Source organism: Balaenoptera ricei, chromosome 10, assembly GCF_028023285.1.
Source record: "Balaenoptera ricei isolate mBalRic1 chromosome 10, mBalRic1.hap2, whole genome shotgun sequence".
Lineage (NCBI taxonomy): Eukaryota > Metazoa > Chordata > Mammalia > Artiodactyla > Balaenopteridae > Balaenoptera > Balaenoptera ricei.
Window position 1 is genome coordinate 53536094 of NC_082648.1, and position 22365 is coordinate 53558458.

At 38.9% G+C, this 22365-nt stretch overlaps 1 protein-coding gene across 2 annotated transcripts in view; it reads left to right on the top strand.

Moving 5' to 3' along the window:
• The window catches only part of SRGAP1 (SLIT-ROBO Rho GTPase activating protein 1), a 274898-nt gene that overhangs the window by 214721 nt on the left and 37812 nt on the right, over positions 1-22365 (top strand). The window contains exons 11-15 of one of the 2 annotated variants that reach the window (XM_059936403.1): positions 3237-3264; positions 6961-7063; positions 10649-10709; positions 10865-10942; positions 13029-13163. In XM_059936403.1, the coding sequence (XP_059792386.1) occupies positions 3237-3264; positions 6961-7063; positions 10649-10709; positions 10865-10942; positions 13029-13163 (405 nt within the window). Of the gene's footprint in view, positions 1-3236; positions 3265-5274; positions 5363-6960; positions 7064-10648; positions 10710-10864; positions 10943-13028; positions 13164-22365 lie in introns of those variants that run through there. The other variant, XM_059936404.1, reaches the window with a different exon arrangement.

Genomic DNA, 22365 nt, shown 5'->3' on the forward strand with positions numbered 1-22365 from the left:
CAGTTTGAGCTGTGCACATTTTAAATATTTTATCTAGTTTGGGGACTCAAATTGCAACCAAATTATATTTCGGTTTTTCCTTTTACTCTGTGGACATAAAACACATTTGGGCATGAAAAATAATTCTCTTCCTAATTCTCAAGTAAAATTTTAAAAGTAGTCAAAGTAGGTGCTTGTACCAAGAACAAGATAATTTGGGATCATGAGTCATTCTTTTCCTCCAAATGGCTTGCATTGGGGTGGGAGGAGGAGTTCTCTGTTGTTCTTAATAATTAAGTAGCCTTCCAAAGAAAGTGATTGAAATTTAATCCTCAAACCACTGGAAGCCTTCACATTTCTCTGGGAAACAGATTCTTCTAAGCTTGCGTGTTATTGATCTATTAATGATGATACCGATTGAAAAATAAAACCTCATTCATCAGTTAAGACACACTCAGTACTATTAGCAGGAAAAAACAACGGATGTGGTGGTGGCAGTTATACTATGAATGATGGTTCTTGCAAAGCTTGCTCTTGACTCATTAATCAAAATGTATCTTTTATAGGTTTTTAATTTTTTATCAAATACTACTAACCATGGATGGATGGAGCAAAATGATTTTAAGCCATTTTCTATATGATCTTTTTCTAACTCTAGTGAATATTCAGTTGGGATTTTTAACAAAATAGCAAAATTTAAACATTATAAAGCATTTCATTTCTAAGGAATTATCATTAACATTGAATTATTATTAACGTTAATAATAGTAATTAATAATTAATTAATTAATAATGATATTAATGATATTGTCATTATTATTATCATCATATATATTGTAATTATTATTATAACATTATTATTATCATTAACATTGAATTATCATTGAGTCACTTGAATGTTATTAGCGTCTGTGATTCTCTTTAATTTGATAGATATTAGATTTATTTAATAATTTATTTAATTTATTAAATCTTCAGTATTTTGTATTTGGCTTTAGCCATATGAGGTGGACAGATATGTAAGGCATAGTCTCTACCTGTCTTCTAGGATCTAGTATTTGCTGGGGAAAACAAAAGACTTACATCTTACAGTATAGTGGATTGGCCAAAAAGTTCGTTCGGTTAGTGAATACATTGTGCAATAAAATTCTTGGCAAAAATGAAAAATGTCTTTTATTTTTACTTAAAACAGAACGAACTTTTTGGCCCGCCCAATATTACTTGGGAGCTCAGATCTAGAATTAAAACAAACCTGGGCCTTAGTGCCAGACCCACCACGTACTGACCATGTGACCTTGGGCAAGTCACTTGCCCTCTGTATGCTCAGTCTCTTCTGTAAAATAAAAATAGTAATAGTACCTACTTCATAAAGTTGTGAAAATTGTGAGTTACTACAGAGAAAGTGCTTAGAACAGTGTCTAATAAATGTTAGACATCATTGCTGTTTTTATTGTTGTTACTGATACATATACAGTTTATGTCATACTTTTATGTTGTAATAAAGTATGCAGCATGGCAGAATACAGTACAGCACAAGCCAGCTATTTTCTCTGCCTTCCATCCTTTGTTCATTCTACTGACTCACCCTGGGTGATCTCAGCTAGCTCCCATGGCCCCAGCACAACCTAAAGGGTGACCACTCTTTAAACCTTAATCTCCAGCCCTGTCTTCTCCTTGTGCTTTAACCCTGTATAGCCAGCTTCCTGCTGAAGGCTATCCCGTAAGACATCACACTCAGCTCACCGTCTGCTCTCTCCGCTTTCTGATAGACCTCTCCCACTTAGAAATAGCTATAAATTCTTCTGGAGTTCTGTGTCCACCGTCTCTTTTTTCTTGTTCCCCAAAATAGCAGAAGGCCAGCAGAAGGAAGGGACTTCCAGTTAAATGATAGGTAGAACTGGGTAGTGGAGGAAAAATCAGATTTTTTTCCTTTCCCCCCACTCCAACCCCAAGTCATGGCCAAGGACAGATTCTACCAAGACTTAACAGTAGCCTGGATCTGTTTGAGAAAGGTATTCTCTGATATGAACTGGTGCCCCTTGTTTAGTAAATAGGTATTAGCTAAATACTTTATGTCACTTGTTATTCAAAAGCAGATGATAGAGTAAAAGACTCATTGCAGCCTGGCAGTGTTCATTCACCATTCCCAACTAGGCAGCTCTCTCTACGGATTGTTATATTGGCCTTGCCCTGCAAGCCTGAATCACTGCATTGTGATACGATGGGCTGGTCTCACCTGTTTGTGCTGCAACATGACCCTTCTCTGCCAGCTGTATTTTCAGGCTGTTTCAGGACCGTATCATCATTTTGCAAACAAACCAGTTGAATGGTTTAACTCTCCCACACCCCTTCCCACTGCTCCACCGTAAATATAAGAGAGAACAGACAGCAACCCATAGACATATTCAAACTTGAAATTACCTCAGTTTGTAGGAGCACCACAAAAATACAGAGCTGTTATTTAAAACAAATCAAGAAGCCCGAATGTATAAGAACCTCATGTTTTAAGTGACAGAAAATTCTGTGAAAGGCTTTTAGCTTACGAGTTGGTGGAATGTAGCATAATTTAATGTCCTTGTACTTTAATATCTGCAAATATCATTTCCGACTATAAAGTGCAACTTCTCTCCCTGATTTCATATTATAGAATAAACACCAATTTAATCTAAAGGAAATTGAGTTCTCCTAACCCTATGTGACCCCCTGCTGCTCTCTCACAAGTATCAATCAAGATGGGGAATAACTAACATTCAAATCTTGGATGTGTTTTATTTGTATTTCATCTTTGAACTTACAGTTAAGATCAAGCAGCAGCTTCCCTGGTGGTCCAGTGGTTAAGACTCTGAGCTTCCACTGCAGGGGGCTCAGGTTCAATCCCTGGTCAGGGAACTAAGATCCCACATACCACATGGCGCAGCCAAATAACTAAAAAAAAAAAAAAAAAAAAAAAAGATCATACAGCTATTTCTTGATTTAAAAAATAATAATAAAAAATAAAACTCGCTGCCTCAAATTGCCAAGTGAAATATGTTTCTCTAATCCATAGAATTTATTAAATTTTATGTATAGATTTTATGAAATATTTACTTTGAATTTTTTGTCTATCTTTATATACTGTCTTCATGCTCTCTACCATAAAATGTGTAAGTTATTATAAACTCAGCATCATAAATCAAGGGACAGATGATACAAAAGATTGCCCAGTGCATTGCATGGATGCCATTCAGTTGACTTATTTTAATTTTTTTTTTCTGCAGGTCATAGAGCTGAATATATGACTACAAGGTAGGAAAATATTTTATCATAACTCATTGCATCTCACTCTCTTCTCTCTTTTAACAAACAACCATTTAAATGCTGCAAGAATGAAGATATTTTGTTAATGAACATGGAAGATAGTTTGGGCTTGACAGTAAAACAGTAACATGAAGTGTTTGGGGTTCTCACAAAACCAGATTTGCTCCGGAAGATCTGAGGGTTTCCCAGTGGAATTGTAAAGCTCTTTAATGAGCAGCCTCAGTTAAAAAAAAAGACATAAATTGAATGGGTTTGATTTATCTAATCCAAAACACTTTAAGTTTCTAGAAAGAGTCTGATAAGATTTTTGATTTGATAATTTAATTAACAAGCAATATTATGCACATATCTACTGTGTTAGTTACTTCTTGCTCCTGTATGGCGTATAAAAACTAGAGCTATGTTGAATACTCTTAGGATTTTAGCTCTGCCCCTGTTTGGTTTACTTTAAAAATTTAACTTTTAATGCCTAGTATCATATTGCACTTTCTTTCTTTTTTTTCTTCCTTTTTCTCCCCTTTTTTAAAATTCTTAGAAGGATTTTGGTGCTACTGCTGAGAAGGAAAAGCCTTTTTGGAAGCAGGTTCTGATTTGGGTTGGGGAAAGTTTGTGGCAACTTTTATTTTTCTCTGTCAACATTTGTACGACAGCCAGAAATTATTCTAATTAACATAGCAAGACTTCACACTTTTAAAGTTGAGTTCTCTTTGAGGTAGGAGGCATTTAGAACACTAGTGTGTCTGTTTCAGTAATTGGCAAGTTGATTTTAAGGTTCTGCAATGTTCCTGCTAGGCAGGAAACCCCTCTTACTTCTCGGTGAACCAACTAGAAAGATACAGCTACTGACTTGTCTAAACTTTATGAAAATACTGAGGTTTTTCTTCCCTATGTCAGTGACAAAGAGGCATATTACTCCTGCATAGTAATATGTGGCTTTTTTCACATATAGTGTCCCTTTGCACTATCAACTATTTTACCTGTTTCTAAATTATAATTAACGTAGGGCACTCTTTTAAAAGATTTTTTTAAAGGAAGGAGTGCAAATATATATTTGCGATGAGAGCTGTACTTGCCCAACAGACTTGATATTCACATCATCCTGACTGGTACTTCCTCTCATCCACATGGGCATTCTACCTAGAAAGCCAGATTATCTGGAAGTTGTGTGGCAGGCACACAACCAGAAGGAGTCATACAATTCGAATGTTGAATGAATGTAGAATCTGTTCACCTGATGTGTACGTGGTAGAGCCAGATCCATCAGTGCACCAGTCTGCCTGCCGAGCCAACTCTGCCGTGGAAAGTACCTTGATAAGCACTCAGGCAGTTTATTTTAACCTCAAATCCCTCTCACAGCTTTAGTATCTTCATATTTGTCTCATACTTTTGATGTGTCAAGAGAGGCAATTTTCAGGCTTTTGGGAGAAGACTCAAAAGACATCTCTCCATTAGCCCCAGCCAGGAGTTTCTCTGCATCTCTCAGTGATGCAGCAATAATTATCCAGTGCCACTGGGGACTTTGGCTCTAGCTACAACATTTGCTTGTCCCCGCTAATCAGTAACCAAACAAAATGAGCCTGTGTTCCTATTCCCTTAGCTTCATCAACTGCTCCAGATAGCATTAAATGTGAAGTTCTTTGGACCTTGTTGTAATAACCACATTTTCTAGTTTCTATATTTGATGCTTTTGATATCTTGGGGCCTTCCTGACCCTGCAGGAACTCCCCCTCTGAGAGTCAGTCAGTTCCTAGAGATAGTAAAGGACTTGCTTACAAGTGTGCCTTTTGTGTACAAAGCAACGAGTCCAGAGCCCAGACTCTCAGCCACCTCCTTTATCAAGTCTTCGCCTCAGGGCCACTGTTCCTCTTCCCCCAGTCACCCAAAGGCCAGGTACCAGACAAATAGAGACAGCTCCCGGCCCCCAGGGCCCACCAAAATTATTCAAGGACCAGCCAATCCTAAACCTGTTTACCCTGCCTTGCCTGTTCCTTCCCACAGGAACCTGGAACCGCAACAAAGGCTCACATTTTCCCTCATTCTTCCTTCCTCCTGAGCGACCTTGGTGCTTCTGCGTGTGCCCCCCTCCCCCATGTAGTAGCATGCCCCCAACTCTTGGGAACTATGAGTAACAAACAGTCTTCCCAATGACAGTTGTCTTCTGATCTGTTGCCTCACCATACCTGAGTAAAAATAAAGTCTATATTTTAAAAAACTTCTAAAATAATGAAAAGAGTGGATGAAATCAAGCACATATGGTTAAATTCCTTGGTGGGCAGTTGTTTTGTTTGTTTATACCTACCAGATCCTTTCCTCTGTGATTGGCACAGAATTCAGTGTATAAACAAGATTTCAGAAATGTCAGCAGTGGCAGATGATGACTTGCTGCTTGGTGAAATCTTCCATGTTCGCTTCTAGACACTTGCAAGGGCTCCTTTTAACCTCTCAAGCACCATGGAGCTTCAGGTGTTGCTTGCTGTATATACCCCATTAGTCATAGGAGCCCAGCTGTTGGGAGAGCCTTAGAATTTGGCTATGGAAGGCGGTATCAGCAAGTTTGTTCCCCTACCTCTCTTGATTGCTATGATAATACCTTAGGAAGCTAGCCAGGCTTCTACATAAACTCTTGGGCTTTTGTTTCTAAACTGGTCTTTCAGAACTTTAATGAACTGAAAAGGCAATTCTTCCTAGAGAGTTTGCAGCTTAATAAAGGGCTTTACCTGATTTCCAAGTGTGGTGTACATCCTTAAACCAGCCTTCCAATTAAGAAGGAGTTTAGACTGGAATGTCCAGAGAGAAGTTTTGGGATTCTTCTTCCATGTATTCGTTGCAGCACAGTTGTTGAAGTTGAGTCACGTAATCCTGGCCCTCTTTGCCGTAAAGGGAGAGGGCAGAAGAGGTTCCCTCTCTCCAGTTACAGAGCAAGATGATGCAGGGTTTCTAAATATGGTACGTGGTACCCTGGATGTGCATATGCCAGAGAGACTGACTTATCCATCAAAGCAAGCAGACTGGAGATGGAGAGAGTCCAGAAAAGAATAAACGGGTGCATCTTAATGCTCTACAAATAGGTGATGAGCTAGTTTGTTTTAAAGAAATAACAATTCATGTGAGCTGGGACCCACTGCCCCCCAGAAATAGCACTGAAACAAAACTCTGTTTTTCACTTGTGACCCATTAGTAGCTACTTTTGCATAAAATAAAATCCCATTAATTACCTGAGGGATATCGAACAGATGTCATGTTATTTGCATTGAAGAATTATGTTGTAATTAAAAATATTATATTTAATTTCTCTATTGGGATCTATCAGAGTCCTAATTTTTATGACCTGTTGTGTCTTCTGTGTGACTTGTAAGCCGAATAACACAAACCTCGGTTTGTAACTCTTGGCCAGATAGCTCGCAGTTCATTCCATTTGTTGATGATGACCGCTTTAAAACAAACTCGCAAACAAATGTCAACTACAACATACAAGAAAAGAATAGTCTGATTGAATAGCTGGTATGGGTTTTGATATATAAGTAAAAGTAAATAAATGGGAAAGGGGAGGACTGTTTTCCTCTGTGGGTAGGGGTGGGGAAGGAACACAAGAATTCCTGTGGTGTGTAATTTTGATGTGACCTATGGGTGTTTCATTTATTGTTTGATTTCTGCCATGCTCAGTAATTATATTCCCTCTCTTAGGCCTCCAAATGTTCCCCCTAAGCCCCAGAAACACAGGAAGTCCAGACCCCGCTCACAGTTTAATGCTAAGTTGTTTAATGGGGATTTGGAAACATTCATCAAGGTACTGGCACCAGCCATCTGGGTGGCTGATCTCCACGCTTCTTACTATAATGGCCTCAGCCTCTCATAAAAGGAGGCAGGTCATTATGTCCAAGTCTGTCCTGGGGCTCTTTGCTTTCCCAGAAAATCAATATAATATTTCCTGAAGTCAGAGAGGAAAGAATATTTGGTTTGAGTGCCTTCAGAAGAGGGAATAAATGTGGGTATTATTATACTGGCAAAAGAGAAAGCCCTCTTTCTTTAAAAAAAAAAAAAAAAAAAAAAAAAAGCCATAATTTGTACAAAAAGGAAAAGAGCTACCTGATAAAATGTTTTGTTTCTACTCATGCAAATGAGATGGCACAAAATATATCTAAAGTCCATCGTTAAGCTAGCTCTGAAGCACAAAGAGTGTCTATTTCCCATGACTTGAGGAATTCATTATATTGGATAAATTGTAGGACCCTGTGGTCTGTATCTGGATCTCTGCTGTGTTTACTCTGTCTTTTTCATCCTGTATTTCTGATAATGCTTCTAGCCGAGGACGAAGGAATTCACACGCGAGACATCAGGTATAGTGCTCGAGGGAAGCGAGGGCACAGCCTCTTTCGCTCTTGATATCATCTTCAAATCACAGTCATGCTTGGCTTTAATTAGATTTTTTAAGGTCTTTAAAAGAAAAGTGTTTGCAGTTGGAAATTAGACAGGTTTATAAATAGCTTTACTTAGAAAAGAATCATAGAGCTCAAACACTGATTTAAGAGGAGTAGTTCTCTAGTAAAACTGGATAAACTCCTAGGTTTTACATTATGTATTTGGCAAACATACTAAATTTGGGTCAGGGGCTTTTATTAAGGAGAGTCAATGTTAAATACCAAATGCACATTTAATACTGGATTTTGGACCCTTGTGTAAATTATACAAAAAAGAGAAGAACTTACTCTTTCATAGCTAACATATCATGACATGGGATGCAGTGTTTCTGAAGACTAAATTTATACAGGAAACCACATCATTGATAACCTCCCTTAACAATATGTTACAGCTGTCTTACTTTCTTTAAAGACAGATCTTTTATTGGCTATGTACACTAATCGTTAAAAAATGTATGTGTGTGTGTGTGTGCATGCATGTGGACAGAGAGACACATGCATACATACAGAGATTAAAAGCATCTGGCAACCTTAAAACTGAGCCCTAACCCTGGAATTGAGTGAAAAGTCACCGGACAACCTACAGAGCAATCACGAATCCATTGCCATTAGCCTTAAACCCAGAAGAGCCTTATTGGCTCTAATTTAATATAAAATTATTGTCAAATTTGATTATCTGGTTTCCCAGCCCAGGGCTCACAAGCAGGGGCAAACTAGATGGAGAGAGGGAATGATAAAATGAAAGCACAGGGCTGTGCTACTGATGGCCTGGCAGAGAAGGAGAATATAGAAAAGCTCAAAGAAGCAGATGTATGATTCCATTATATCTGATAGCACAGTACAAGAATGACTGCTTAAGGTCATAGGAAAGCACATATTATATTTTTAAAAGATTTTTCATTAAGAACAGTTAAAGGAAACCAGATTTAGGCACGAAAGGAGGAGTAAACCACTGATCGTGGAAAATTCACTTATGTGAGCTCCTCTTTGTCCCAGATGGCATATTAAAGAATCTTTGGTCCTAGCAGTGAAACAGTGGATACAGAGATCCCTACACTTCTGAAAAGTGCTCAGTCAGTTGAGGTCCCCACAATATCACTGTGAGACAGCGAGAAAAACACCATTTTTCCTGTTTCCCATGGGGAAACTGAGACACAAAGGGATTTGTTTGAATGGTTGATGGAGCACAGCCCATCGCTTCACTTCTTGTAAAATATTTTCTACCAAAGTATCTGGCATCCATGAAATTAAGTTAAAACATGCACATTCATTACTTTTTGACTCCAAAATTCATGATATCTGAATGAAATAGTGATGATAGCTGAAAGATTAGCAGTTGCCTAAGCAAATGTGAAGACGAAAATATTTTTTAAATAATACACAAACCTAACACATTTTTATTTAGAACTTTCTTAATGCAAACATTTTCCTTTTAATAACCTTTTATTCTTGGTTTTTCTTTTTGTTTTAATCTTAAGTTCAGCTGAGTTGCAAACTAATATTCTCCTTTTATCATTTACATTTAAATATTTGTTGCTCTTTTAGATTACAGTTTTATAGGAATTGTTCACATAAAAAAAGTTTGTATCCTAAAGAAAAATCTCCTCTCATATTTAGTAAGTTTTGATGTAATTATATGGCTATTCTTGAGCCAGCTGGTCCACAATTAATAAAGTTTACATTCCCGAAACAAATTGACTAATTAGAGAAACTTAATGCAGGCTCCAGAAGTAATTGAACCGTTAACTGGTTTATACACTGATTAGATTGTCTTAAAACCGAAAATGAAGCCATTCCTCAAGAAGTATATTACCCATTCTAGGAATGGTAAAAAGTGAGATTGCTGGACGGCATTATTCCCACTCCTTGCCCTGTTGATTAATTGGAAAGGTTAGTGGATTCTGAATTGTTCTAATTGATTGAGACCACCAAATTCTTCTAGTGTTGCAGAATAAAATTCCTCATGAATTAGTGCCTGATTTCAGCTAATCATTTTGAACCTCCATGTTAACCTTAAAGCTCTAATTCCTGAAAGAGCAGAGCCTGAAAAGAACATGAAAAATAACTCTATAGTCGGTAACCTTTTTTAAGTACATGGAGTGCATGGCATTGATACATATTTCACTGTGACGTAAGCAGCTCCTTCATTTCATTTGTCATCCTGTACATGTCTTAATACATTTCCAGAATTCACATTTGCTCAGTAGAGTGCACTGACTATATTATGAGATGTGGAGAAAGAAGGCTAAGAGATGTTCCTTCTAAGAAAATGAGATCTAATGGGGTGTGCATTGGTGCCATTTTTTTCTCCATCCTTAAAACATGAAAAAATAACAGTGAAAAATCTCTAAGGATCAGTAAGTTCTGATGCTAACTAAATAAATACATGACACATTATGAGCAGCTCTCATATCATTGCATCTGGAAACATGTAAGCCCTTTTATAACTGTCATCATCTAGATGGTGGACTCTCAGGGATGCCACAGAGAAGATCCTGAGATGGCTGAATGGTTGTGTTTGGTGACTAGTACAGTCAGTCAGTCCTGAGATGCTATGCTTAAAATACACAGAGTTCTTTTCAGGTCCATTAGATTAATTACTTTTATAAATAACCTTTTAAAAAATGAGTGATTTATATATTCATTTCTATATGTAAGCCCACATACAGTAGAAAAGATGAATTAGCTTGACATCTTTAGGCACAGCAGAGTAAGCTGAAACACGATTGCCTTCAATGTATTTAATTTGGTTTGCCCCAGAACTGAAACATACCTTCGATTAAATATAATTTTGTATTTGGCCCTTGTGGAATATTTTAGAGGGAGTGTGTTTGGCAATGATCATCTAAAAGAGTAAAAGTCAGTCTTTAACTAGGGTTAAACTATGAGCTTTATTATTATGTGTGATTTGTGCCTCTTCTTTGCGGTTAACTGGTTTCCATCTCTTTATCCAGGACTCAGGACAGATCATCCCCCTCATTGTGGAAAGCTGTATTCGGTTCATCAATCTCTATGGTAAGCCCTAAACTGCAATATTCTTATTTTAAACAATAATTACTAGGAGTATTTCAGTAAATATGTCTTTCCTTTTAATACTTAATTGTTGGGAAAAGGGGGACCTGGAGGACGTGATGGGTTCTTTCATGCTCTTTCCCTTCTGTTCTCTTTAGGTCTTCAGCATCAGGGGATTTTCAGAGTGTCTGGTTCCCAGGTGGAAGTCAATGATATTAAAAATTCATTTGAGAGAGGTAATTGCATGTCTGCACCTATAAGCAAACCTTGTTAAAAAGTCATCATTTTCTGTAGAGTGAAGTGGCATACTTATTCTGTATATCTTCAAAACCTTTCTCTGCATTTATTTCGTTGTGGATGTTGAGTTAAGAATCTATTTAGAATAGCTAAGAAATGAAGCCAAAATCATAAGACTTTGTTATCAAGTCTAGAAAAGCCTATGAGGTTTGTATCCTGGTTTAGGACTGGCATTGATAATCCTCAGCACTTTGTCAAAGGTGGCTCATGAAAGATTCTAGAAGAGTGGCAAGAACAGCCCTGGGCCTGCATAGCAGATGTTTGAGGTGACTCATCCCAGCTTCATGTCTATTTCCTTTGTCAGGAACTCTCCTTGCTCTTACTACCATCCCCAGACTCCTTCCCTGTGACTTTAGTTGGAGCCTTACTCTTATTCCCAATTGGCTAAATAAGTCCTCCTAAACATTATGATTAGCAAAACCGTACACTTTAGCATCAAGCGAACCTAGAGTCAAATCACACTCTTGCATTTACTAATCATGTGATTTGGGTCAAGTGACTCATCTCTTATTTTGGCCTCGGTTTCCTCATCTGCAGAATCCCAGGACTGGTGTGAGAATTGGGTATAATCCATGAAAGTGCCTAACTCTTCAGTAGTGGCTCTTAGCTAGTAATGCTCTCCAGTTATAATGATTTGTATTGTGTCTGCTTCTGGATACATCTGCACCTTCCTGCCTCTGCTTGGAAGTCAAGCCAAGGATGCAGAAGGAGGGGCATCAAGGCTTGGAGACAAGGCAACCCCTCTTGGTCCCATTTGCCCTAACCCAGACTTGACACAGAGCCAGGTTTGAAACCTTGGGTAAAGAGGTGAACTTGGAGCCAGATTGTTTTTCCTCTTCCAAATCCTCTTACAGTGCGTAGAGCCGAGCGGCCTCCCCTCTCAAGAGCTAAGTGTCCAAGTCTCTTACATGGACCATATTCAAGATAAATTGAAATGCAGTAAAGCCTCAGGTTCCTGTGCCAGCCACTGGCAAGCAAAAATGCTTTATTATTTTTCCTTGAACATTCCCCTGGTATGTTGTTTGTTTGTGATCCCTTTGGGTAAGACTTTCTCACAGTGGGCAAAAATATGAATATTTTGGTGAATTCCCATTCAATGATTTCCTGCCCTTGAAGCAGAGAAAAAGGAACCACAGGTCCCTGAAAATAAGCTGCCCCAAGAGGCAAAAAAAAAAAGTTAAAATTCAATGTACAGTTTTTGTGAACTTTAGAAGAGCAGACCTGTGAATTAAAAAACGGAGTTTGATTTAAGGCTGCACATTATGTTGAACTTCTTAAGGATTTTATTTCAGTTTGATTCTCAGGGAGCTGGACAAGCCAGGTCAGTTACCTGATCATTTTAAAGTGCTTAGCATAAAGAATAATATAATTTCATGTTTGTGATATATTTTTAAATTTTCCACTTTTTATGCAAATTCCTTGGTACTGAAGGTACATTTTCAAATTCCTCTGTCTGATTTCAAAATCTCCCACTGCTGAAAGCAGCTTTCAAGTCTGCTGTGAACACCACCATGCCACTTTGAGAAATATTTATTTAATTGTCGGTATTCACAATTAGGTGAATCCTGTAGTATTTCTGATAAATTTTGCTGATCCATATAGCATAGCCAGACAGACCTATATTGTTTCTTTTTCCCAGTAGAATAAGAAACACAGAATATAGTATTTGAATTTATGTCAACCTAAGATAACAGATTTTAGCTTTAAAAAAAAAAAGCTGGGTCCAATTATAAATCCCACAATATTTTATTTTAAGATTTAGGTAATTTGTAAGGGATTATTTGGTAGCATATGATAAAAAAAAAAAAAAAAGCTTTATTTTAACCAACTATTTTTAGGTTAATCATGGGGTAGGATATCTAAACCAGTTATTTTAATTTTAGTAACATATAATCTTCCATGAAACGTAATTAAAAGATACATGTATATATAGAAATGTGTGTGTGAGTATAGAAACATATTTTTGTTCAGCGATAAAAAGAGAAGCAATGTGCATGTAACTAATTTTTCTTTTTTTTTTTTTAGGTGAAAACCCTCTGGCTGAGGAGCAGAGTAACCACGATATTAACTCAGTTGCTGGCGTTCTAAAGCTCTACTTCCGTGGGCTGGAAAACCCCCTCTTTCCTAAGGAAAGATTTAATGATCTGATTTCTTGTGTCAGTAAGTGGGCTTTTTTTTTTTTTTTTTTAACAATTCTTTTCCCACTAGAATTATTTCACTAACCAATTTCCTGAAAAAGGCAGTGGCCCCTTCTCCCTGTATCTTCCTCCCCCACCGTTACCCATCACCACCAAATTTCTGAGACCATTTGTTTTCTCTCTGGATCCAGTGTGAGTCATCTTCCCAGCTGTGGCCTTGCCCTTCACTGGGTGGGCTCTGCTCCTAAACATTCCTCGGGCTGCATAGAGCCCGAGAGCTTCCCCGTTAGTATCTGGGATAGAGCAGAGAGGCAGGTGCCAACCAGCTGAAGGTGAGGAGGAGGCTGTAAGCATGGAAATGTAACTCCTTTTTGGCTTTTGGTTCTTGGTTTGCTCCACTGATCTTAAGAGTAGGGTAATTTATCCATCTTTGAACGTTACTTCAAGAAAGAAGGTAAAAGGTGGGGACTTCCCTGGTAGTGCAGTGGATAAGACTCCGCAATCCCAATGCAAGGGGGTCTGGGTTCAATCCCTGGTTAGGGAACTAGATCCCACACGCATGCCGCAACTAAGAGTTCGCATGCCACAACTAAGGAGCCCACGTGCTGCAGCTAAGACCCTGTGCAACCAAATAAGTAATTTTTTTTAAATAAAAAGAAGGTAAAAGGAGATAAATGATCATTATTACAGTGCAGGAATAGCAGGTGGTAATTATCTGTCAGTGGGCATCCCCAGCTAATAGGCAGAGTTGCTCTGGGACCATGTATGATATATTATGAAACCCATAATCAGCAGCAGAGTAAAGCATTGCTGTTTTCTTCCGGGGGTGGGGAGCTCTTGACACTACAGGAAGGAAGGTGAAAATAATGGTACTGAGAATTAGGTATTTAACCTCAGTCACGTCCCATACATCTATAAATGTAGTGTCCTTTAAGTCCAAATTCCTGGGCAAGGGTGTAGAGCTGACTTAAATCACATAGTGAGGGCTTTCATGAGAATCAAGCGTTACTCTAATGAACAAACCTCCTCTCCCAAATCACCCACCTGAATCAACAGGTCCAGTGGACCTCAGAAAATCTCTCTACTCACCCTTCCTTCCCCATTCCCGTCACCGGCGCCTTGGTTTCTCACTGGGAGACCCTATGTGTAGGTTTCGCCCTCTTTCCTTACCTCTCAACCCCAGCTAGATTCAAAAGGGCAAATCGAGTGTTACATTACCACTACCGCACCACCCCGTTTAAAACCTATTTCAGTATTTCCCACCTGAAAATAAACTCCTTGGTGTGGCAAGTTCACAGAATGAAGTTCTTCCCCTCCTTGATCTCTCTCCTTCTATGCACTCATCTCCTGCCGACTACCCTATTGCCTTTCTTTTCTTTCTCTCTTTCTTTATTTTTGGCTGCGTTGGGTCTTTGCTGCTGCGCACGGGCTTTCTCTAATTGCGGCAAGCGGGGGCTACTCTTCGTTGTGATGCGCGGGCTTCTCGTTGCGGTGGCTTCTCTTGTTGCAGAGTACAGACTTTAGGCACGCGGGCTTCAGTAGTTGCGCCTCGCGGGCTCTAGAGCGCAGGCTCAGTAGTTGTGGCGCACGGGCTCAGTAGTTGTGGCTCGCGGGCTCTAGAGCACAGGCTCAGTAGTTGTGGCGCGCGGGCTTAGGTGCTCCGCGGCATGTGGGATCTTCCCGGACCAGGGCTCGAACCCGTGTCCCCTGCGTTGGCAGGCGGATTCTCAACCACTGCGCCACCAGAGAAGCCCCCTTACTGCCTTTCGATTTCAACAATAGCAACCTGCAGGCACGCCAGGCCATTTCCCACCTCCGTGCCTTTGCCTGTGCTGTTTCATCTGCTGTCCCTGACAGCCATTTGACATCCACTAGAAAGGATTTGCTGAACTGGCACTCCTCCCAGACTGCCATCCTCCCTAGTACCCGAGGCAACGTTAGTCACTTTCTCCTCTACTAATATTCCATTGTATACATATGTCTATAATTTTTCTTAAAGCCCCGCATTACAATTACTTTTAACCTCTCTGTCTCCCTCTACTACAGAGAGTTTAGGGAAGAGGCTAAGAACGTAGGTTCCAGACTCAAACAGCCTAGGTTCAAATCCTAGGTCCAAATTGCTCCGCAAGTTTCTTAACCTCTCTGCACATCAGTTTCATCATCTATAAAATAGGGAGAACATTAGTCCATATAGAATAGGGTTGTGAGAATTAAATGAGTTAATACATGTAAAGTGCCAAGAAGAGTGCCCAGCATGGAGTAGGTTCAATGAAATGCCTACATTTAGCTCCGTGGGCGTGTGAGGTCTTGATGGATTATTCCGTTTTGTAGCTCCAACACTTGGCATAGTTAATTCCAGGCATGTGGTGAGTGAATAATTCATAGTTGTTAAATAGAATTGAAATGAAAAGTCAAAATTCCACCAAAATTATTTGGTTGGCATCCATGCTTGAAGTCCTAGATCTCATTGGGTATGAACTCCCTGGTCATAATTACCTCCACCCCCGCCCCATACAGTCTGTTGCGTGTGTGGAATTCAGGAGTGTGCCTGCGTGTCCATTCCAAGGCCCTCGCATAGCCTGAGTCATCACAGCAGCCTCTGACTCAGCTGGAAAGAACTGAGAAGGTGTCACACTTCTGGAATTCTCCTTTGGCCATGTGCAAAGATTTCCCTCACCAGCTTAGCCAGAAAGTTGAAATCTGCAAAAATTATAAGCACTCTCTAATGTTCAGTGGTTTTCTAGGTACACACATCGTGAACATTTATGTTTACATATGCCAGCTGGATAAAGCCCATTGGGCTGCATTGTCATTTACTACTGCAAAATCACATCACACTTTCATTAGATGAGAAATATTATTTAATTGTGGTTATTAAAAGCTGAAGCCTTAGAGTCAGAAAGATCTAGGTTCAAATCCTAGCTTCACCACTTAACAACTTTGTAACCGTGGGCAGAGATCAATATTTAATCTTTTTAAATATCTGTTTCTTTATCTACTTCATAGAGTCTGTGTGTATAAAGGAGATAATCCATACTAAGTGTTTATAGCATCATGCCTGGCACATAATGAGCCTAAGTATATGTTACTAGCTGTCATCATTACAACTATTACAACTACTCCTACTACAAACTCAGGTCACATATGCCAGTACCTGGGTCAGCCATTTACCAGTCTGTCTGTCCGGCAAACATATGTGTTTCTCTGCCATAATTACTTCACGTGCATTTAGAAATGATGTTAACTTAACCCAGAAGTTGTGTTGGTTCCAGCATGATTTTTCCCAGCACAGTAAATGTTTTGTAACGATCCAAGACAAGCTTTCTCAAAATTAAATACGAAGCAAAATAGGAAGAACATAAGGGAAAAAAAGGAAAATCTACAGAAATATCTTCCTTTTTTTTTAACATCTTTATTGGAGTATAATTGTTTTACAGTGGTGTGTTAGTTTCTGCTGTATAACAAAGTGAATCAGCTATACATAAACATATATCCCCATATCTCCTCCCTCTTGAGACTCCCTCCCGCCCTCCCTATCCCACCCCTCTAGGTGGTCACAAAGCACCAAGCTGATTTCCCTGTGCTATGTGGCTGCTTCCCACTAGCTATCTATTTTACATTTGGTAGTGTATATAAGTCCATGCCACTCTCTCACTTCGTCCCAGCTTACCTTTCCCCCTCCCCATGTCCTCAAGTCCATTCTCTACGTCTGCATCTTTATACCTGTCCTGCCCCTAGGTTCTTCAGAACCATTTTTTTTCTTTCTTTTTTTTAGATTCCATATATATGTGTTAGCATACGGTATTTGTTTTCCTCTTTCTGACTTACTTCACTCTGTGTGACAGTCTGTAGGTCCATCCACCTCACTACAAATAACTCAATTTCGTCTCTTTTTACGGCTGAGTAATATTCCATTGTATATATGTGCCACATCTTCTTTATCCATTCATCTGTTGATGGACACTTAGGTTGCTCCATGTTCTGGCTATTGTAAATAGAGCTACAATGAACATTGTTGTACATGACTCTTTTTGAATTATGGTTTTCTCAGGGTATATGCCCAGTAGTGGGATTGCTGTGTCATATGCTAGTTCTATTTTTAGTTTTTTAAGGAACCTCCATACTGTTCTCCATAGTGGCTGTATCAATTGACATTCCCACCAAGAGTGCAAGAGGGTTCCCTTTTCTCCACACCCTCTCCAGCATTTATTGTTTGTAGATTTTTTGATGATGGCCATTCTGACCAGTGTGACGTGATACTCATTGTAGGGTTGATTTGCACTTCTCTAATGATCAGTGATGTTGAGCATCCTTTCATGTGTTTGTTGGCAATCTGTATATCTTCTTTGGAGAAATGTCTTTTTAGGTCTTCTGCCCATTTTTGGATTGGGTTGTTTGTTTTTTTGATATTGAGCTGCCTGTATATTTTGTAGATTAATCCTTTGCCCGTTGATTTGTTTGCGAATATTTTCTCCCATTCTGAGGGTTGTCTTTTCGTCTTGTTTATGGTTTCCTTTGCTGTGCAAAAGCTTTTAAGTTTCATTAGGTCCCATTTGTTTATTTTTGTTTTTATTTCCATTTCTCTAGGAGGTGGGTCTAAAAGGATCTTGCTGTGATGTATGTCATAGAGTGTTCTGGCTATGTTTTCCTCTAAGAGTTTTATAGTGTCTGGCCTTACATTTAGGTCTTTAATCCATTTTGAGTTTATTTTCGTGTATGGTGTTAGGGAGTGTTCTAATTTCATTCTTTCACATGTAGCTGTCCAGTTTTCCCAGCACCACTTATTGAAGAGGCTGTCTTTTCTCCATTGTATATTCTTGCCTCCTTTACCAAAGACAAGGTGACCATATGTGCGTGGGTTTATCTCTGGGCTTTCTTTCCTGTTCCATTGATCTATATTTCTGTTTTTGTGCCAGTACCATACTGTCTTGATTACTGCAGATTTGTAGTATAGTCTGAAGTCCAGGAGCCTGATTCCTCCAGCTCCGTTTTTCTTTCTCAAGATTGCTTTGGCTATTCGGGGTCTTTTGTGTTTCCATACAAATTATGAAATTTTTTGTTCTAGTTCTGTGAAAAAGGCCATTGGTAGTTTGATAGGGATTGCATTGAATCTGTAGATTGCTTTGGGTAGTATAGTCATTTTCACAGTGTTGATTCTTCCAATCCAAGAACATGGTGTATCTCTCCATCTGTTGGTATCATCTTTAATTTCTTTCATCAATGTCTTATAATTCTCTGAGTACAGGTCTTTTGTCTCCTTAGGTAGGTTTATTCCTAGGTATTTTATTCCTTTTGTTGCAGTGGTAAATGGGAGTGTTTCCTTTTTTCTCTTTCAGATTTTTCATCATTAGTGTATAGGAATTCAAGAGATATCTGTGCATTAATTTTATATCATACTACTTTACCAAATTCATTGATTGGCTCTAGTAGTTTTCTGGTAGCATCTTTGGGATTCTCTATGTATAGTATCATGTCATCTGCAAACAGTGACAGTTTTACTTCTTTTCCGATTTGGATTCCTTTTATTTCTTTTTCTTCTCTGATTGCTGTGGCTAAAACTTCGAAAACTATGTTGAATAATAGTGGTGAGAGTGGGCAACCTTGTCTTGTTCCTGATCTTAGCGGAAATGGTTTCAGTTTTTCACCATTGAGAACGATGTTAGCTATGGGTTTGTCATATATGGCCTTTATTATGTTGAGGTAGGTTCCCTCTATGCCTACTTTCTGGAGGGTTTTTTATCATAAATGGGTGTTCAATTTTGTTGAAAGCTTCTTCTGCATCTATTGAGATGATCATATGGTTTTTCTCCTTCAGTTTGTTAATATGGTTTATCACATTGATTGATTTGCATATATTGAAGAATCCTTGCATTCCTGGGATAAACCCCACTTGATCATGGTGTATGATCCTTTTAATGTGCTGTTGGATTATGTTTCCTAATATTTTGTGGAGGATTTTTGCATCTATGTTCATCAGTGTTATTGGTCTGTAGTTTTTTTTTTTGTGACATCTTTGGTTTTGGTATCAGGGTGATGGTGGCCTCATAGAATGAGTTTGGGAGTGTTCCTCCCTCTGCTATATTTTGGAAGAGTTTGAGAAGGATAGGTGTTAGCTCTTCTCTAAATGTTTGACAGAACTTGCCTGTGAAGCCATCTGGTCCTGGGCTTTTGTTTGCTGGAAGATTTTTAATCACAGTTTCAATTTCAGTGCTTGTGATTGGTCTGTTTATATTTTCTATTTCTTCCTGGTTCAGTCTCGGAAGGTTGTGCATATCTAAGAATTTGTCCATTTCTTCCAGGTTGTCCATTTTATTGGCATATAGTTGCTTGTAGTAATCTCTCATGATCCTTTGTATTTCTGCAGTGTCAGTTGTTACTTCTCCTAATTCTATTGATTTGAGTCTTCTCCCTTTTTTTCTTGATGGGTCTGGCTAATGGTTTATCAATTTTGTTTATCTTCTCAAAGAACCAGCTTTTAGTTTTATTGATTTTGCTATCATTTCCTTCATTTCTTTTTCATTTATTTCTGATCTGATCTTTATGATTTCTTTCCTTCTGCTAATTTTGGAGTTTTTTTGTTCTTCTTTCTCTAATTGCTTTAGGTGTAAGGTTAGGTTGTTTATTTGAGATGTTTCTTGTTTCTTAAGGTAGGATTGTGTTGCTATAAACTTCCCTCTTAGAACTGCTTTGGCTGCATCCTGTAGGTTTTGGGTTGTCGTGTTTTCATTGTCATTTGTTTCTAGGTATTTTTTTATTTCCTCTTTGATTTCTTCGCTGATCTCTTGGTTATTTAGTAGTATATTGTTTAGTCTCCATGTGTTTGTATTTTTTACAGATTTTTTCCTGTAAGTGATATCTAGTCTCATAGCGTTGAGGTCAGAAAAGATACTTCATACGATTTCAATTTTCTTAAATTTACCAAGGCTTGATTTGTGACCCACGATATGGTCTATCTTGGAGAATGTTCCATGAGCACTTGAGAAGAAAGTATTGTGTTGTTTTGGGATCGAATGTCCTATAAATATCTGTTAAGTCCATCTTGTTTAATGTATCATTTAAAGCTTGTGTTTCCTATTTATTTTCATTTTGGATGATCTGTCCATTGGTGAAAGTGGGGTGTTAAAGTCCCCTACTATGATTGTGTTACTGTCGATTTCCCCTTTTATGGCTGTTAGCATTTGCCTTAAGTATTGAGGTGCTCCTATTTTGGGTGCATAAATATTTACAATTGTTATATCTTCTTCTTGGATTGATCCCTTGATCATTATGTAGTGTCCTTCTTTGTCTCTTTTAATAGCCTTTATTTTTAAAGTCTATTTTGTCTGATATGAGAAGTGCTACTCCAACTTTCTTGTGATTTCCATTTGCATGGAATATCTTTTTCCATCCCCTCACTTTCAGTTGGTATGTGTCCCTAGGTCTGAAGTGGGTCTCTTGTAGACAGCATATATATGGGTCTTGTTTTTGTATCCATTCAGCCAGTCTGTGTCTTACGGTTGGAGCATTTAATCCATTTACAGTTAAGGTAGTTATCGATATGTGTGTTCCTATTACCATTTTCTTAATCATTTTGGGTTTGTTATTTGGGTTTGTCTTTTCCTTTATCTGTGTTTCCTGCCTAGAGAAGTTCCTTTAGGATTTGTTGTAGAGCTGGTTTGGTGGTGCTGAATTCTCTTAGCTTTTGCTTGTCTGTAAAGGTTTTAATTTCCCCATCAAATCTGAATGAGATCCTTGCTGGGTAGAGTAATGTTGGTTGTAAGTTTTTCTCTTTCATCACTTTAAATATGTCCTGCCACTCCCTTCTGGCTTGCAGAGTTTCTGCTGAAAGATCAGCTGTTAATCTTATGGAGATTCCCTTGTATGTTACTTGTTGCTTTTCCCTTGCTGCTTTTAATATTTTTTCTTTGTATTTAATTTTTTTAATTAATTTATTTATTTTTGGCCGCATCGTGTCTTTGTTGCTGCACGTGGTCTTTCTCTAGTTGTGGCCTGCAGGGGCTACTCTTCGTTGCAGTGCACAAGCCCCTCATTGCGGTAGCCTCTCGTTGCAGAGCACGGGCTCTAGGCGCGCGGGCTTCAGTAGTTGTGGCTCGCGGACCCCAGAGCACAGGCTCAGCAGTTGTGGCGCACGGGCCTAGTTGCTCCACGGCATTGGGATCCTCCCGGACCAGGGCTCGAACCCGTGTCCCCTGCATTGGCAGGCGGATTCTCAACCACTGTGCCACCAGGGAAGCCCTGTATTTAATTTTTGATAGCTTGATTAATACGTGTCTTGGCATGTTTCTCCTTGGATTTATCCTGTATGGGACTCTCTCTGCTTCCTGGACTTAATTGACTGTTTCCTTTCCCATATTAGGGAAGTTTTCAACTATAATCTCTTCAAATATTTTCTCAGTCCCTTTCTTTTTCTCTTCTTCTGGGACCCCTATAATTCGAATGTTGGTGCATTTAATGTTGTCCCAGAGGTCTCTGAGACTGTCCTCAATTCTTTTCATTCTTTTTTCTTTATTCTGCTCTGCAGTAGTTATTTCCACTATTTTATCTTCCAGGTCACTTCTCCGTTCTTCTGCCTCAGTTATTCTGCTATTGATCCCTTCTAGAGAATTTTTAATTTCATTTATTGTGTTGTTCATCTTTGTTTGTTTGCTCTTTAGTTCTTCTAGGTCCTTGTTAATCGTTTCTTGTATTTTCTCCACTCTATTTCCAAGATTTTGGATCATCTTTACTATCATTACTCTGAATTCTTTCCAGGTAGGCTGCCTATTTCCTCTTCATTTGTTTGGTCTGGTGGGTTTTTACCTTGCTCCTTCATCTGCTGTGTGTTTCTCTGTCTTCTCATTTTGCTTAACTTACTGTGTTTGGGGTCTTCTTTTTGCAGGCTGCAGGTTTGTAGTTTCTGTTGTTTTTGGTGTCTGCCCCCAGTGGGTAAGGTTGGTTCAGTGGGTTGTGTAGGCTTCTTGGTGGAGGGGACTAGTGCCTGTGTTCTGGTGGATGAGGCTGGCTCTTGTCTTTCTGGTGGGCAGAACCACATCTGGTGGTGTGTTTGGAGGTGTCTGTGAACTTATTATGATTTTAGGCAGCCTCTCTGCTAATGGATGGGGTTGTGTTCCTGTCTTGCTAGTTGTTTGGCCTAGGGTGTCCAGCACTGTAGCTTGCTGGTCGTTGAGTGGAGCTGGGTCTTAGTGTTGAGTTGGAGATCTCAGAGAGCTTTTGCCATTTGATAT